General features: G+C 42.4%; 2 protein-coding genes across 2 annotated transcripts in view; both read right to left on the reverse strand.

Annotated features, from left to right (window-relative positions):
• LOC118494148 (stonustoxin subunit beta-like) overlaps nucleotides 1-13,119 on the reverse strand; it is a 37,914-nt gene extending 24,795 nt beyond the window's left edge. The window contains exon 1 of the mRNA XM_035996845.1: nucleotides 12,962-13,119. The gene's annotated coding sequence lies outside the window, so the exon portion shown is untranslated. The remainder of the gene's footprint in view (nucleotides 1-12,961) is intronic.
• Nucleotides 1,123-17,729, reverse strand: LOC116049971 (NLR family CARD domain-containing protein 3-like). Its single transcript, XM_035996844.1, has 14 exons — nucleotides 17,706-17,729; nucleotides 16,877-16,883; nucleotides 16,263-16,364; nucleotides 16,068-16,175; nucleotides 15,790-15,906; nucleotides 15,544-15,622; nucleotides 15,168-15,396; nucleotides 13,230-15,027; nucleotides 12,133-12,306; nucleotides 11,865-12,038; nucleotides 11,597-11,770; nucleotides 6,028-6,201; nucleotides 5,862-5,908; nucleotides 1,123-1,787 (listed from the first exon to the last, which is right to left on the reverse strand). Exons 3-14 carry the CDS (start codon nucleotides 16,349-16,351, stop codon nucleotides 1,252-1,254), a joined length of 3,699 nt encoding a protein of 1,232 aa, XP_035852737.1. The 5' UTR covers nucleotides 16,352-16,364; nucleotides 16,877-16,883; nucleotides 17,706-17,729; the 3' UTR covers nucleotides 1,123-1,251.
• Between the last annotated feature and the right edge of the window lie 1,306 nt (nucleotides 17,730-19,035).

The raw sequence follows: 19,035 nt of genomic DNA on the forward strand, positions 1-19,035 counted from the left end.
CACTATTCTCTTGATTTCCAGTTCAAAATTTTTTTTTATTTCTGCTATGGTTCGGTGCATTCACCGCCTGGTCACCATTTGCCACTCTGGGCATTTTCTTTTATTGCTTATCCAAGATGACAAAACTACAAACAGAATTTTTCTTTTCCCGCCTTCACCCCCGTGATCAGCACCTCAACCTCACAGTCGGTGAAGTTTTTTTTCCGTCTGCAGAGGTATTACCCGTTGTGATTGGACAAAGAATGACGTCGGGGACATATCCATATTCCATATTAATTTATGGGAGGAGGCAAGGCGGGGTCGGTGGCTCGTTCACGTGCGCTCATGTCATGTATAAAGGAAAGGTGTGCAGGACCTGGCGTACGACCTGTTTATACCTGTGAATATTTCTGTGCGTAGGTACTTTTCAAGTTTTGGCCGTACGCCATCTTCTGGTATGAAAGCTGCGCAGTCTTTCATACATGAGGCCCCAAGTGCTTACAAGTAGAGCAAATTTATAAAAACAAAAAATTAGAAAGAGGGAAAAACAAAAACAAAACATGAAACAAGTACATGAAAAATAAAGCTTGGGTTTTTTGTATATATACTTCAATAATTACGAGTTTTACAGCATTACTTTTTTTTTTTAACTTTAAGAGCTTTGACATATGAAATAAATTCATGATGAAATATATTAAAAGAGGAAGTTATGGTGTCTTTCAAAGTCTTTATATTTCCCTAAAGAGGGTTTTCAACAACATACAATAAGTATTTAGTTCCTTTACTGCAGTAAAAGACCTCATACATAATAATACTCCGACAAGTAAAAGTCCTACGTTCAAAACTTTATTACATTATATCTGATGTTTCTGGATTAATATTACAGCTGCATTAATGTGTATGTTGACTGTGTATAACTGGCATTAACCCCAAAACTGCTGCCATAACATTGGTCATCACCAACTTATATCAAAATGCCTCATACACTTTTACAATACATATTAACACATTTTTATTTCAGATTTGACTAGAAAATGTTGACACAGTGCTGCATGTCAAATTAATACTCAGGTTCCCCTTTCTCAGGTGATGTTTGACATTCATGTGTTTCTTTCAAAAACAAATGTTTCAAGACAGTAGAGCTCAGTTTCAGACTTTAATATTTTAGTCTTTGGCTCAAAGCCTCAGTTGTTTTACTTGAATATAAAAGTTAATTACAAAACAAATCAGTTATCAAAGAACATTCACTCAGCTAGCTTTATACAGTGTATCTCAGACCTGCACAGAACACAGAGACACTGAGGAACCAGGACCGACCCCAAACCCAGGATAAAGAGGTTGAGTGAATGTGGTGTTGAAGGTGTGGAGGTGGATCAGTGAGTCAGAGGAGACTGTGTAGAAGGACAGAGAGCCGGCAGGACAGTCCACATACACTGCTACTCTGTTAAAGACAGAGGAGGAAGTGAGGACTGTTACTCTGTTATTGTGCCAGACAGAGTAACCATTATCATCAGAGCAGAACAGACTCCAGGACTGATCATTCAATCCAAACACACAGTCTTTACTGTCTCCTCTCCTGCTGATTCCTCTGTAGCTCACTGATATATGAACTGCTCCTCTCCTCTCGACCTCCCAGTAACAGCATCCAGTCAGACCATTTCTACACAGCAGCTGATACCAGTAGTCAAATCTGTCTGGATGATCAGGATATGGCTGATCCTCCTCCACATGTGTCACCTTCCTGTTGTTGTCAGACAGTTTGAGGTATCTGTTCACTGTGTCTGTGTCCAGATCCAGTTCACAGACATCTGATGGAGAGAACAAGAACAATACAGCTGCAGGTTATCATCTGTTGATTTATTAACAACGTATCTGTCTTAACTGTTCCTTAGCCTGCTCTATGCCTGCACCAGTAGGCTAAGGAACAGTTTTTTATCCACATGCAGTTGCACTGATGAACACACTCCACCTCCTCTGCCCCCCACCACCCTAACTTGTGTGCTAGTGTTAACACATTAGTCACTGCAAACTATTTTTATGGGTACAAGTGCAATTTGCATATCATGTGTAACTATCTATTTATTTAACTTATTTTATGTATTTTAGTCTTTTTTAGCTGTGGGCATCTAAGGATTGTTCCAGACAATGTCTCGTATCTGTGTACAATGACAAATAAAGTATATAATCTAATGTAATCTCTCTATCACACTGAAAGTATGCACAACCACTGAGCATGGCTGTGGATACTTATAGGGTGCCTTTAATTAACCCTATGTAAACTATCATATCTCAATAATCATTATTAAAGATCAATGAAATAGTTTGCATTGTTTACAAATAAGAATATTATGAAAAGAACAAACAGGAAAATAAAATGCTGCCTCTGATGATAAAATTATCCAGACTTAAGTCATTCGTTTTACAAATCGTGAGCACCGGGCTCAACCATTGCTGATTATCTCAAATCTCATAATGGCATACTGGCCGAGCGATTAATCGGTCTATCACTAATTAGTTCAGTTTAATCACTGTGATCAGTTCGTTGTGTTTGTGAATTTTAAATTAATTGATTGAATTCTAACATATTTCCAGCAGCAGACAGAAAACAGATCTGGACTGAAACTCTGGAGAAATAAATCATCAAACTTCAGTTAAGAAACTGTAGGTTTGGCTTTGGTCGAAAGCTTCCCCATGCCTCCTTGTCAATGGGTTTAGGCTACTTGAGTTTGGGTTTTCGAATTGGCTTCTTTGATGTTCATCTTGTGGGTTCCCTGCTGGGTGTTTTGTTGTGATGCTCAGACTGTGGGCTGTGCTGATGTTGAAGCAAATCCTCCTGGGAGGGGTAGTATTTCTCGGGACGTCGTTAGGCCTATTTTAGGGGGGCTGAAGCTACCCCAAAATGTTCCTAAGCCCCCCCAAATAATAATAATAAAAATAATAATTAGATTTTTTTTTTTTACAGTGCACTCTGTATCACTGACTACGTGGAATCAATCTTCCTTCACCATTCATCTGTTGGTGTCGTCGTGCACTGCAGTATGTTTTATTTTTATTTCACGAACTGTCAACTGGTCGAAATGGCAGTGTTTTAGAGAGAGGCTTACGAGCGGCCGCTTGCACGGTAACGGTATGTGGACGAGCGAGGTACAGAGTTACTGAAGAGAGAGAGCGCCAGGCAGCATTAAAACAAAGCAGTAAATCAGAGAAATAAAATGTTGTTTCGCCGATTTATCACTCAAAATGCAACTGTAGCAAGTATCTCACTATCATTAACGTTATCCAAATTCTATATTAGAAACAACAAATAATATATCCAGCTACAAAAAAGCCGGAAAGTCGAAAGTTAGACAGAAGTACAAAGAGTCAATGGCTATGAAGATGACACACCGTCTTGTCTCTTCTCATTGGTTTAAACTGGCAGCTTTCAGAACACTGCAGACCGCTGTGTTTCAAGTAGCTGCAGGATTTATCTTGTCTCGTCGCAACACACAGTGAGTGATACAGAGTGAAATTGTAAGTTGTTGTTAATGACTTTTACTTGCTTCACTTCAGCTACATTTACTTGAGGTAAAGATAAAGGAATATTTTAGTTGGCTATAGAAAACAATAGTCTAGTTAGTGTAAATGAGTGAAATACAAGAAATAGCTCGCCTAGTAAGGTATCCGAAGCTCTCTATTCTTTACCATTAATATAGCCTACTATCTCTATAGTATTAAAAACAATATCAGTCCCTAAATATTATAGTGTCACTGTTAATGCTATTAACTATTAATTAATTAGCTAGTAACAGTATATCCTTCAATTCATTGGACAAATGGATACTGGAAGATATTTTAGGAGAGAGAGAGAGAGAGAGAGAGAGAGAGAGAGAGAGAGAGAGAGAGAAAAAGAGAGAGGCACCAAGGCATAGCCTAAACTAAATTATTTCATGATATTTATTATATATGCTTGAGTCTGACCAACTTAACTTTCTGCATTCCTTTGCTGTAATAAATTAAACAAGTATGTAGATGTTGCCTAAATGTAGACTAGGCTATATATGAGCATACATACATACGTATACATACATACATACTAGAACTTTTATTCATTCATATTTTATTCATCTCGCCATCAGGTTAAATTCAGACATACTTTAAATCCTTGTCAACCATATTGCAACAAGCTAGTTCAGCGTATCATGCCTGACTGTAGTAGTGTGTTTTTCTTGAGGAGTGGGAAGGGCAGACAGCATGTTTTTGGGCTGCCTTGTTGAGTGCAGCGGCACTGATTATATTTCACATAATTTAAGCTCTTTTTTAAAAAATGAAATAGGATTAGTCCAACGAATCGTTCGGTTTGTAATGCGCACCTAACCGAAAGCCTCGTACCGAACAGTTCAATACGAATACGTGTATCGTTACACCCCTAGTAATTAAATAGTCTTATTTTGACCTGCAACTTATCTAACAGAGAGAGGAATTAGGTATGGTATTACTTTACCACACATTTACACGGGCAGATAGATAGCGGTTAAGTCTTAGCCTAAAGAAGAACTCAGCAGAAGCACAGTCTGGCCTAAGTAAATTCCCCCATGCAGCTTTGATGTATCTAAAAGCTAACTTTAGAGTTTGTAAGTAAGATTTTGGAAGGGAAAGTTTTGCATAGCCTTGGGGCTAAGCTCACCCTGTCTTTCAATCCTAGTGACGTTCCTGCCTGGAAGCCAACTGCTCTATTCACAGTAGTCACTGGTGAGCCAGGTTAACAAGGTGTGTGCACAGGTGGGTCCACCTGCTGGGCATTTCTGCCTGATGCATTTCTGCCTGACGCACCTCCGACTGTGCCATTGTGCTGGCTGCAGGGTTCGTCAGCTGGGAGCCACCCTTCACTGATGTTTTGCTCCGTTAATCCCAAACACCCAAGCTGGTGGATCAGCGGCCAGCCCTAGGATCCTTGCTTTCCCCATCCCTTGTCCTTTCTTCTGAGCCAAAGCCAGAAGCTCCATGTGTTCTGCCACTTCGGCCAGGTCTTTAATGGCCTTCCTTAACATGGAGCCGGTGAGCCCAAGAGACTTCAGAAACTGCTGGGGGGATGTTTCAGTGTAGTCTCTGCACACAACTTCCACTGTATAAATGAACGCCCTCCACCCTGCTTGTGCACCCACAGCTCCCAGCTCTCTGTGTACTTTTCCTACTTTCTCTCGAAGGCTGCCTTCATTCCCTCTTCCCAATGACCTTCCTAGTAGAGGACCAGTGCATGATATCTGGCCATAGGGAGGTTGAGGTGATCTCTAGTGGAAACTTTAACTGGCGGTCGACGTCGGCTCTCATATTACACTCGCCTCTGGGTAACAGGAGGGACCACACTCTTGCTGCTGTTCTGAGCCTCACCCCATGGCTGACAAACTGGATCAGCTGCTGTGATGTTGTTTGACTGGCCCTGTTTGCTTCCAGCCTGCGGGTCTCAAGGATTTCGGCTAGCTTGCGCAGGACCTGGTCGTGGCGCCATTCGTACCGGCCCTGAGTCAGTGCTGCCTTGCAGCCAGAAAGTATGTGCTGTAAACTGGGGTTCTGGGAGTCCCAGAGTTGGCCAGGTCTCCTCTGAGCCATACCAGAAGTGCAGGTTCCGGGGACTGGGAAGGGTATCATACCTGGTCCTGATAAGGAAGCTAAGCCTTGCTTGGGGCATCCTCCACATATCCGCCCATGTTGATCACGGCCTCCTATGTTGTCAACCTCCCTTGCTGCTGTTGGCTCACTGCTTTGATTTTGTACCTCTCCTCTTCAATCTTCACAACTTCAGTGATTACAAGGTCCTTCCTTTCCTTCTTTGTAGCTTTGTGTAGTGTGGCTAGTGTAACATGCAGTGGAGTTCTTATAAATTAAACTTTAAACACACTCACATTTCCTCACACCAGGTCTCAGTCTCTGCAGTCCACCATGGTCTGTCCTGCAGGAAGAAAAGAAGTCAGAATCAACTTTATACACCTTTACTCAGATCCTCCATTAAACATGAACCAGAATTAATAAGTTAGTGACAGGGAAACAGTGTTGTCCATCAGTCCATACCTGAGAGTGTCCAGTCTCCAGTTTGGATCCTTAAGTCCAGCTGACAGCAGCTCCACTCCTGAGTCTCCTGGATGATTGTAGCTCAGGTCAAGGTCACTCAGATAGGAGGGGTTGGAGCTCAGAGCTGAGGCCAAAGAAGTAAAGCCCTCCTCCGAGATCAGACAGCCTGACAGACTAAAAACACACACACACACACACACACACACACACACACACACACACACTTTAAGTTGGAGATATTGTCAGTGTTGTTTGTGGAAGGAACACTTTCAGGATGTCCTAAGCCTGATCGACATGCCCTCTGTGAAGAAGGAAGAACTCGAGGAAAACCTAACCCATTTCCCTAGTGTATATACACTCACCTAAAGGATTATTAGGAACACCTGTAAGATTTCTCGTTAATGCAATTATCTAATTAACCAATCACACAGCAGCTGCTTCAATGCATTTAGGGGTGTCACCCAGGTCTAGACAATCTCCTGAACTCCAAACTGAATGTCAGAATGGGAAAGAAAGGTGATCTAAGCAACTTTGAGCGTGGCATGGTTGTTGGTGCCAGACGGGCTGGTCTGAGTATTTCACAATCTGCTCAGTTACTGGGACTTTCACGCACAACCATTTCTAGGGTTTACAAAGAATGGTCTGAAAAAGGAAAAAACATCCAGTATGCTGCAGTCCTGGGGGCGAAAATGCCTTGTTGATGCTAGAGGTCAGAGGAGAATGGGCAGACTGATTCCAGCTGATAGATGATCAACTTTGACTCAAATAACCACTCGTTACAACCGAGGTATGCAGCAAAACATTTGTGAAGCCACAACACAAACAACCTTGAGGCGGATGGGCTACACCAGCAGAAGACCCCACCGGGTACCACTCATCTCCACTAAAAATAGGAAAATGAGGCTACAATTTGCACAAGTTCACCAAAATCGGACAGTTGAAGACTGTAAAAATGTTGCCTGGTCTGAGGAGTCTCGATTTCTGTTGAGACATTCAGATGGTAGAGTCAGAATTTGGCATAAACAGAATGAGAACATGGATCCGTCATGCCTTGTTACCACTGTGCAGGCTGGTGGTGGTGGTGTAATGGTGTGGGGGACGTTTTCTTGGCACACTTTAGGCCCCTTATCGTTTAAATGCCACAGCCTACCTGAGCATTGTTTCTGACCATGACCATCCCTTTATGACCACCATGTACCCATCCTCTGATGGCTACTTCCAGCAGGATAATGCACCATGTCACTGTGGTGTCTGGAGTTACAACTTTAACTTAAGATTTGGTATAAGGGATTCCTATGACCTTTACTCCACCTTCACTGTAACCTCTGGAAATTGTTAACACGAGCCTAAGGGCCCTCTTGGACAGAAGAGCCCTTATTTGGAGTTGTGCCAGATAGAAACAATTGATTGGTCAGTTCTCTGTTCCAATAATATACTTGCATATATTACGTTTATGTTAATGTATGCATAGACTATATACTGTGTGCTCACAAAGAAAGGGCAGAACGACTTTTTGGAAGAATTCGGGTTGGTCGTTCTCCATGCTCTCTGCAGGAGTTTGTAAAATTGATGCTGAATCTTTGCTTGTAATAAACCTTTTTATAATCAAGAACAGTGTTGGTGGATTCCTCTTCATACAGCATCACAGCATTACTATTAAAGGCACCACATCACAAAGCTCGGATCATTTCAAATTGGTTTCTTGAACATGACAATGAGTTCACTGTACTAAAATGGCCCCCACAGTCACTAGATCTCACCCCAATAGAACATATTTGGGATGTGGTGGAACGGGAGCTTCGTGCCTTGGATGTGCATCCCACAAAATCTCCATCAACTGCAAGATGCTATCCTATCAATATGGGCCAACATTTCTAAAGAATGCTTCCAGCACCTTGTTGAATCAATGCCACGAAGAATTAAAGTGCCCATATTATGAAAAAATCACTTTTTCTGGGATTTGGGGTGTTATTTTGTGTCTCTGGTACTTCTACACGCATACAAACTTTGAAAAAAAAACCATCCATGCTAATTTGAGTGAGATACGGTTTCTGAATGTGTCCTCCCTTCAGTCTCCGGGTGAGCTGTTCAAAATCTGCACGGCTTTCTACGTCACTAGCTGACACGAGGGGCCTAGGGGGCTAACCGTTAGCATGCTAGCGTTAGCATGCTAGCGTTAGCATGCTAACTCGTTCTCAATGGCAAAACACTGCTACAACACACACACATTCACCCTAATCTACAAAATAAATTGTATAGAACTACTTACATGTCCCTGTTCTGCAGATATTCCACGCAAAGTTGGAAGTGCGCCCTAGTTTAGAAGTAGTCTCCCGGCTAATCCTGCCTTGTACAGGCCGAAGTTGGAGCTAGCTCATGTAATCCTTACCTAGCTACTGCACATGTGCGACTGACAACAGAGATGTTACAGAAGTTAAGAGGTCTCACTCTGTAGCTAAAATGAGTCCTTATGTTTCTTTTTCCAACGTTTTTCGTTGGATCTGGATGGCACAAAGATCTTGGTTGCAGCTGTTGCCGTGGTCTTGCTTCACTACACCCTGCTATGCTCTACAGTGCCCTGCTGTGTCCTGCTGAACCTGCTACATCCAGCCGTGCCCCGCTGTGCCACACTACATACTCTAACGCCCTGCAGTGTCCTGCTATGACATTAACTACTACGACTACCATTTCTTAGTCACTGTTCCATTATCTTTATTGTGACTATTATTGCCACCGTTCATCACATCCCCAACCGGCACCGTCAGACACCGCCTACCAAGAGTCTGGGTCTGGCCGAGGTTTCTTCCTAAAAGGGAGTTTTTCCTTGCCACTGTCACACTAAATGCTTGCTCTTGGGGGAATTACTAGAGTTGTTGGGACTTTATAAATTATAGAGTGTGGTCTAGACCTACTCTATCTGTAAAGTGTCTCGAGATAACTCTTGTTATGATTTGATACTATAAATAAAATTGAAATGAATTGAAAAAATTAGAACAGAAACCTGACAGCGTGTGAAAGGAGGAGCTGCAGCAATGTGCAGTATAACAAAAATATGGTGTTTTTTGAAAATTAAACCATGTAAACCTATTCTGGTACAACCTCAAAATACAATTATGAACCTGAAAATGAGCATAATATGGCCACTTTAAGGCAGTTCTGAAGGCAAAAGGGGGTCAAACACAGTATTAGTAGGGTGTTCCTAATAATCCTTTAGGTGAGTGTAAATATTGGGTCCATCCAATTCTGAGATTGCGCAAAGAGCAAGGAGAGTTCCGCCTCCTTAGCTGCGGATAATGTCCCAATCGATTAAAAGTTTATTGTTGTTTGTCATAATGTGCTTTGTGCTGCAAGACAAAGTGATCAACCTGTCAGATGCTATTTTTGGTTTTGACTTTCACTTGTACGGTGGCTCTTAAGTGTTGAAACACCTCAAAATGAAAAGAACTAGATCTGAAAGTTTTAGAGGCAGTGTGTGAATTTGATTGATACAAATGAGGTCATATTTATTTTTGAACATGCGAAAAAATTCAGACGAAAATTTCAGACTCAGTGTTCAAGGACGTTAAAGGTCCAATATGTATTATATTTACGGTAATAAATCCAAAAATGACCTCTTCGCATCATCAGATATTAAGGACACATGCTAAGTTGAAATACTATCTAATGCTAATGCCAGTATTTTCTCCTTTTTAAATTTCTGTTTTGTAATGGAATTTGTGTTCTGGCCTGTGTGTTGTTATCAACTGCCCAGTTTGACAGCCAGGCCGGGTTGCCAGATATACCTGTAAAAACGTAAACCAAGTGCGCTACAGCTGTAATATTAGTACAGCCATGAAAGCAGCAAACAAACAAACGGGATCAACAGAGATCTACCCGACCTAAAAAAACCCTGGCATGTTTCTAACAGTTGCGTGACAAGAGACATAACAAACCCCGGGTAAATATTGGAGATGTATTTGAAAGATGGAGGCAGCTTATAGCCCAAAGGGACACAGAGTTGGCTAATTTCCTAATGAACAGCTAAGCATTAGCTTCAGGCTAATTTATCACAGCTACTAGGGACGGGCATTGTTATTTCAACTTTTGTGTACTCACATTGAATTATATAGCTAGAGTGCCCGAGTTGGTTACTTGCAAAAACAATTAAGACACAGCCAGTAAAGTGATCCTGACTGGTCCTGGCTAACGCCGCCATGCTAACCCTGCTAACTCATTAACGTTACCGGAGGACCAGGCAAGTGGGCCATGATAAACGTGTACGCGTACACGAATCAATAGATTAAATTATGTGAACATTTCACGAACTGCCGTGAGACTGGGTTGTTATTTTAACCAAAACTAAAGGAAAGATGACCCAAAACGGCTTTTCATAGTTTTATTTAGTTTCTGTCGACTTTGAATGACGTGTGTTACTCTTTAACAGAAAGGTCGACCTCCTTAGAAATACTTTCCATAATGTCAGACACTTAAAATAATAATCTGAGTCTGTCAGCAGCAAAACGAGCACTTTAGTGAACATAAATACAGGCTGGACAATTGCCCTATTAACTTACATTGTAGCTTGTTTCTCTCACTTAATACTGGACCAATGTCAAAGATTGTTGTTCCAACCAGTCACTTACATTCACACAACATAGGAAAATAGGGTCCAGGTTGAAGAAAACGGTAGTTACCCTTTAAAAACCCTAACCCTTTAAAGTGAAAAAATCACTTTTTCTGGGATTTGGGGTGATATTTTGTGTCTTTGGTGCTTCCACACACGTACAAACTTTGAAAAAAAAACATCCATGCTGTTTAGAGTGAGATACGGTTTCTGAATGTGTCCTGCCTTAAGTCTCTGGGTGAGCTGTTCAAAATCGGCACAGCTTGTGACGTCACAAGCCGAAACAAGCTGGCTAACCGCAACCATTAGCTCGTAGCGTTAGCATGCTAACGCTAATGCTAATGCTAGCATGCTAACGCTAATGCTAATGCTAGCATGCTACCTCATTCTCACTGCTACAACACACACAAGTTCACCATAATCTACAAAAGAACTACTTACATGTGCGCCCTCATTTAGAAGTCTCCCAGCTAATCCTGCCTTGTAACTGACCGAAGTTGTAGAAACAGCCTTTCTTTTACTGTCTATGGAGCTAGCTAGCTGACATGATCTACATCTGAGCTACTGCGCATGTGCGAGTGCAATCAAAAATAGTACAGAAGAAGAAGAAGAAAAGAGATCTCACTCTGTAGCTAAAACAGAGACCAGCTGCAGCAGTGAGAGAGAGTGGTACAGTACAACAAAAAGATGGTGTTTTTTGAAAATTAAACCATGTAAACCTATTCTGGTACAACCTTAAAATACAATTATGAACCTGAAAATGAGCATAATATGGGTGCTTTAAATAAAGGGTGAAAGACGTAACCTTAAGAGTAAAACCTTGTTTGTGATTCTGTGAGAGTCACTGATTGTGTGTCTGTTGCAGACCTTTACAGTCAGTAACATTGCACTTTTTTGTCGTTCTTTTCATGGGCAGGTCTGAGTGTTCGAGGAGGTAGACAAATCAAAAAATGGCAGTACACTTACCTGAGAGTTTCCAGTTTGCAGTGTGGACTATCCAGTCCAGCTAACACAAACTCCACTCCTGAATTCTTTAGTATGTTGTTACTCAGGTCCAGCTCTCTCAGACTAGAGGACTGGGAGCTGAGAACTGAGGACATAGCTTCACAGCTTCTCTCTGACAGGTTACAGCCACTCAACCTGAAAATAATTTACAGGAAGTCCATTTAATAATTGATGAATTTAGAAAAAAGGAGTTTAGGTGGTCATCATTTTCAAACAGCAGTACACTAACCTGAGAGTTTCCAGTTTACAGTGTGGACTATTCAGTCCAGCTGATAGCTGCTTCACTCCTGAATCCTTCAGTTCGTTGTTACTCAGGTCCAGCTCTCTCAGACTAGAGGACTGGATGCTGAGAACTGAGAACAGAGCTTCACAGCTTCTCTCTGACAGGTTACAGCCACTTAGCCTAAAAATATTATTCAGGAAGTCTATTTAGTAATTGATGAAGTTTGAAAAAAAGAGTTTAGGTGGTCATCATTTTCAAACAGCAGTACACTAACCTGAGAGTTTCCAGTCTGCAGTGTGGACTATTCAGTCCAGCTGACAGCTGCTTCACTCCTGAATCCTGCAGCTCATTCTTACTCAGGTCCAGCTCTCTCAGACTAGATGACTGGGAGCTGAGAACTGAGGACAGATCTTCACAGCTTACCTCTGACAGCTTACAGCCACTCAGCCTGAGAAGAATGTTTAGTCAGTCAATTAAAAAATCAAATACAAAAAGCCAATGACGGCTTACCCGGATTTTCCACCACTGCGCTGCATTTTGTAACATCTACCGCCACGCGCCATACCACACAAGGAACGTCTCAGAAGTGGAGCCTCTTGCCTGCTCAACTCGCAGATTTTATTGTCTCTGCAAGTACTTGAAAGAATCACAGGTTCATTAAGCTAGAATCTATCTTCCACTCCAAGCACTCCTGTAATTAAACTCCATCGCTTCTCGTTTTCTGACGTTGTTCTAACAAAAATGATTTATGATGTCTAATATATTTTCCCCCATTTAAGATGAATTTCAATCGTCCATTGTGTTGTGCAGGAGACATATACGATATTGGGGGGTGTCTTTTGGTAAATTGACTGGATACTCTCGCTGTCTCACTTCCTGCCCGGCTGTCTGAACACCCCGCGGCTCATATGAAAATAGATCTGGCATGTATTTTTTGCGGAGCGGATTGCCACTTAGGGGACACGCCGTGACGCAGGTGGTGGAATGTCAAGCATTGACTTGAATAGCCATGATTGCTTGCAGGGATTGCCGCCGCAGAGCAAACGCACGTGAAGGAAAATAGGGGTCAGTGGGTAAACTTCTAAAAAAAGTTTCATTCTGACCTGAGAGTTTTCAGACTGCAGTGTGGACTCTTCAGTCCAGCAGACAAACTCTTCACTCCTGGATCCTGCAGGTCGTTGTTACTCAGGTCCACCTCTCTCAGACTAGAGGACTGGGAGCTGAGAACTGAGGACAGAGCTTCACAGCTTCTCTCTGACAGTTTACAGCCAATGAGCCTGAAGAGGAATCAGTAAAACATAACAAAACAAGTTATTTTTTATGAATGAATAAAAAACTGCATTTAATCCAGATAGTTGTGTGTGCACGTACAAAGCTTTGTTGGAGGCTTTGACCACTGGCAGCAGCCTCAGAAGAGCCTTCTCTGAAGCAGAGTATTTCTTCAGGTCAAACACATCCAGATCTTTTTCTGATGACAGTAAGATGAAGACCAGAGCTGACCACTGAACAGGAGACAGTTTATCTGCAGAGAGACTTCCTGAACTCAGCGACTGTTGGATCTGCTCCACTAGAGAACGATCATTCAGTTCATTCAGACAGTGGAACAGATTGATGCTTCTCTCTGCAGACAGATTCTCACTGATCTTCTTTTTGATGTACTCAACTGTTTTCTGATTGGTCTTTGAGCTACGTCCTGTCTGTGTCAGCAGACCTCGTAGGAGACTTTGATTGGTTGGCAGTGAAAGACCCAGGAGGAAGCGGAGGAACAAGTCCAGGTGTCCATTTGGACTCTGTAAGGCCTTGTCCACAGCACTCTGGTAGAAAAGTTTTGATTCAGGTTTGTTTCTATGTAGAAACCACTGACAGGAGGTTGTTTGTTCTTCTGCCAGCAAGTTGACTCCGGAGTTGGTGAATGTCAGATGGACATGAAGAGCAGCCAGAAACTCCTGAACACTCAGATGGATGAAGCAGAACACCTTGTCCTGGTACAGTCCTCTCTCCTCTTTAAAGATCTGTGTGAACACTCCTGAGTACACTGAGGCTGCTCTGATATCGATGCCACACTCTGTCAGGTCTGATTCATAGAAGATCAGGTTCCTTTTCTGCAGCTGCTCAAAAGCAAGTTTTCCCAGAGACTCTATTATCTTCCTGCTCTTTTTATTCCAGTGTGGATCTGTTTCGGCTCCTCCATCATACTTGACATTCTTTACTTTGGACTGAACCACCAGGAAGTGGATGTACATCTCAGTCAGGGTCTTGGGCAGCTCTCCACCCTCTCTGGTCTTCAACACGTCCTCCAGAACTGTAGCAGTGATCCAGCAGAAGACTGGGATGTGGCACATGATGTGGAGGCTTCGTGATGTCTTGATGTTGGAGATGATTCTGCTGGCCTGTTCCTCATCTCTGAATCTCTTTCTGAAGTACTCCTCCTTCTGTGGATCAGTGAACCCTCTGACTTCTGTCACCATGTCAACCCACTCAGGAGGGATCTGATTGGCTGCTGCAGGTCGTGTGGTTATCCAGAGGCGAGCAGAGGGAAGCAGTTTCCCCCTGATGAGGTTTGTCAGCAGCACACCCACTGAGGTGGATTCTGTAACATCAGTCAGGATCTTAGTGTTGTGGAAGTCCAGAGGAAGTCGACACTCATCCAGACCGTCAAAGATGAACACAACCTCTTCAAACCTGCACATTCCTGCTTCTTTGGTTTCACCAAAGAAGTAATCAACAAGTTCCACCAAGCTGTACCTTTTCTCTTTCAGCACATTCAGCTCTCTGAAGGTGAATGGAAATGTGAACTGGATGTCCTGGTTGGCTTTGTCTTCAGCCCAGTCCAGAGTGAACTTCTGTGTTAAGACTGTTTTCCCGATGCCAGCCACTCCCTTTGTCATCACTGTTCTGATTGGTTCATCTCTTCCAGATTGGGCTTTAAATATGTCTTCTTGTCTGATTGTTGTTTCTTGTCTGTCCGGTTTCCTGGATGCTGTTTCAATCTGTCTGACCTCATGTTCATCATTGACCTCTGCAGTCCCTCCCTTTGAGATGTTGATCTTTGTGAACATCTGATTCAGAAGGGTTGGGTTTCCTGCTTTAGCAATCCCCTCAAACACACACTGGAACTTCTTCTGCAGCTTAGATTTGAGTTTCCGCTTACCACCTGCAGCAAGACTTCCTGAATGAACACACGACAAAGCAGATCAATAAGTCAAAGAACATATTTCAACATTTCCTTTGAGTATGTGAATATATTTTGAGACATTAGTAAATGTCCCATTCATCCAGCATGTTAAATCTTTAGAGAACCCCTCTTACTGCTCTGCAGACGGTCAGCCAGCTCCTCCTGCTTCATTCTCCTCAGGAAGTGCAGTGTGATCTTCAGAAATGCCTCTCTGCTGTTCCTCCTCTGCTCTTCATCCTCACCGTCCAACACGTCCTCATCCTCCCTCTGACTCTCTGAGCATTCTGGGTAATCTGGACTCAGAACCTTCTGGATCTTCTTCAGCTCTTTCTTCACAAAAGTGCAGATGTTCTCCTCCAGCAGCTGGAATAGAAAATTATATGAATGACAAATCAAACTGAAATCATGGAAGCAAACATCAGATCCATGTTGGACAGACAAGTCTAAGTGCAGCATGGAGATGATTGTGAACAGAATAGATGTAAAAGTAGTTGTTGTACATGTACAGACCATAAATATGGAGTCCAGGTGTGTTTGATGCTGCTGGGCAGACTGACCACTGGGAACCTCTGAGCTCTCCTGGTCCACTCTGTGGAGGAATCAGTAAGAATTAGCTCACATTATGTCTGTCTACACAGAGATAAACACAAGGTAAAGGTCCATGAAGTGATGTTTGGATGTTTACATTGAATCAGAGGACTCCCTGTAGTGGTAAACATTTACTAGTCCTGCTGATTATCGGTTTGAAATCCTCACCTTTGATCAACAGAGTGGCGTCCATCTTTGAAGACTGGAGGATGACCCATAGACTCATCACTCTTCATGGACACACAACTGGATTCAGCTTCAGGACAGTCTGGTCTCTGATGGATCCTGATAGAAAGATATTCATTAAAGCTCATATATTTAGGGAAATTATCTCCGAATGGAAGACTTTTATATATAATTAATAAAAAATCAATACAATACAAATATATATTTAATTACTGACATTATGGATTATGTGTTACTGAACACAATTTACAACTACCTACTTTTTGTCATGTTGTTTAAAATCAACACCAAACTCCATTGAGTCGTCACTCTTGAAGGACACACAGCTGGGTCCAGGTCCGGGTCCAGGTCTGTGTTGCTTCTCTGAGCTGAAACGTAACACACACAGAGCTTTGAATGTGAATAATGATGGTGGAGTGATCTGAGTGGTGGACAGTTAGAGATGGTCCTCTCACCTCTGAGCTTTGGTCTGGCTGTCATGTTCCCCACACAGAGTGGTTTTAGAGGGAGGGACTCCCTCCTCTCTGTCCTCACACTGACTCATAGCAGAGTCCACACTATCTGTAGAGGATACACTGAGAGAAGCAGTCCAATCATTCATCAGCACATCATCTGTCAAATAATTTATCTTGGTAAAAAACCCAAATATCAGCAGCTCATCCTCTGATTGGCTGCTTCTCTCTGTGTCATATCAGTGTCAGTTGAATCCTTTTGGCTTTGTTGAACTAAAGAGGGCCTTTTCTTATCACTTCATCAAATTCTATTCACTCAACACAGGACACTAATCAACACATGGATCAATAGTGATGAATAGAGAAGATGCTGCTGGCAGTGTTGTAGTCAAGACCATCTAACCGAGACCAGAGTGTATAGAGTAGAGACTGAGACAAGACCAAGACTTTAAAGGGTTGAGAACGAGTCAAGACCAAGACCAGACCAGTGCAAGTCCAAAGTCAAATCTTTCCCTAACTAAGTAGTCTTACCCTGCACATTGAAAAATAACGCCAAATCGGTCCCTACACAGAGCGTCATAAGACGCCAATGGTTCCGACCAAGTGTGTTGAAAAACACTTCATCTGGACTTCTCTCTGCCTGCTCACATAGACAGCCATCTTGTTTCCCAGCTTTAAACAATCACACGTTCAACCACAATTCAACTGTTTCTCCAACCACAACAATCAAAGACGTCATCTCAACCAATCACAGCTCCACTTACTGAACTTTCAGCCATGAACTTCATCAGTGTGCAGCTCTCTTCTGTCCTCAGCAGGTCTGTGTAGAAAAGGAGCTTCAACTTCAACTTCCAACAGACAAAGTGAAGTGACGCCGTTTCTTATCATTAATCAGAGTGTGTGTGTCCTCACTTCACTTTGAAAGTATGCATTCTGACTGGTTGGACCACTAGCAGAGCCAGAAAACCAAAGTGGGTGTGTATCAGAAAACTCTGTGTACCACATATGTTTATCTCTAACGTTACAACCCCACATATACCGGTAGATGCTCTGTATGCTAGAAAGTGGTTTGATGCTTTTTGGTGTTTAAATATTTTGACATAATAACTGTAAGCCCCACAGCTAAGTGGGCGTTTGTGCTGTGAAATGATGAGCTGAAACTGACTGACTCACAGACAGACACACAGACAGACAGACAGATAGACAGAACACGTCATGGAAATCAGAGCTGAATGTTACATTGAGTCGCGGCCATCTTTGATCCTGACATTTGGATGATTCAAAAGAAGAAACCAGAGAAGCTGCGGAAATCAGCTGGAGGAGTTGTAGTTACTCACTGGATGTCCTTCTTCTAATTATTCTACTCTTCTTCTCTGATCCTCTTTTCCTCCCTCCCTTCTGTAAACTGGTTTTCCTTCGTTCCACCACTGACTGATGTTGACTCACCTTTAGACTTTAATTTGGACTTGAGTTGTTTTAATAGCGAAGACTCGAAGCACACGAGGAAATTTTTAAAAAAAATGGCGTCTCTCCTGCTCAGCTCCTCTTTAACAGAGAGTTTGAAGAGAAAAGTACAACAGAAAAAGTGGTTCAGACCGTTTAATTAAGAAAAGCTTGACTACAACTTGCTGATTAATGTGCACTTTATGTTTAAAAACTGTTGTCAAACTGTTACCATTTAAATTACAGTAAAATGTCACTTAAACATACATTTTGTAACCTGAACCACAGTGTTTCCCTAACCCTACTTAAGTTGTTTTACCATTTGGTAAATAAGCGTAAAAAAGTGACCCCCAACGGTCCCGACCAAGCACATTGAAAAGTGACGCCAAAGGGGTTTGCCAGAGCGTAAAATGTCATCGCAGACTGAATTACATTGAAATTAGTTGAAAGACCCCTTCTTATGACAGAGACTCTAAAGGGGATTTTGTGCGTCAGTGATTAATGCCAAAGGCACCTGACCAAGGGTAATTTTGAATGCGTTGGGAGTGAGACTGTGTTGAAAGTGGGGTACATCTGTGTGACACCAGTTGCAGAAATGAAGAGTTAAAGGGTTTAAAGCAGCAGGTGAGAGCAAACACAGAGCGTCCTCAGCTGTTGTCTCTCAGGTGTGTTTACAGCTAAACAAAGTGATCCCTGCTGGGTCCTAGTGCTCGCCACCGCCTGCTACCTTCCCCTCCACATCAATAAGAGTCCTGACAGACCCCAGATCAGACTCAACTCTTCTCCTTCATTAGAAACAACACTTCATCTGGACTTCTCTCTGACTGCTCACACAGGTGGCCATCTTGTTTCCCAGCTTTAAACAATCACACGTTCACCATCAATTCAACTGTTTCTCCAACCACAACTATCACAGATGTCATCTCAACCAATCACAGCTCCACTTACTGAGCTTTCAGCCATGAACTTCATCAGTGTGCAGCTCTCTTCTGTCCTCAGCAGGTCTGTGTAGAAAAGGAGCTTCAACTTCAACTTCCAACAGACAAAGTGAAGTGACGCAGTCTCTAATCATTAACCAGAGTGTCCATGTGTGTCCTCACCAAGTATGCATTCTGACTGGTTGGACCACTAATGGAGCCAGAAAAAACAAAGTGGGTGTGCATCAGAAAAACTGGGTGTGCCACATTTGATTATCTCTAATGTTATAACCCCACATATAGCGGTAGATGTTCTGTATGCTGTCGAGAGAGAGAGAGAGAGAGAGAGAGAGAGAGATATGACACCAGTGTGTTCACCATCCCAAAAAAACCCAGGGTGTATCCAAAATTCTACA

This window comes from Sander lucioperca, chromosome 21 (assembly GCF_008315115.2).
Source record: "Sander lucioperca isolate FBNREF2018 chromosome 21, SLUC_FBN_1.2, whole genome shotgun sequence".
NCBI classification, from domain to species: domain Eukaryota; kingdom Metazoa; phylum Chordata; class Actinopteri; order Perciformes; family Percidae; genus Sander; species Sander lucioperca.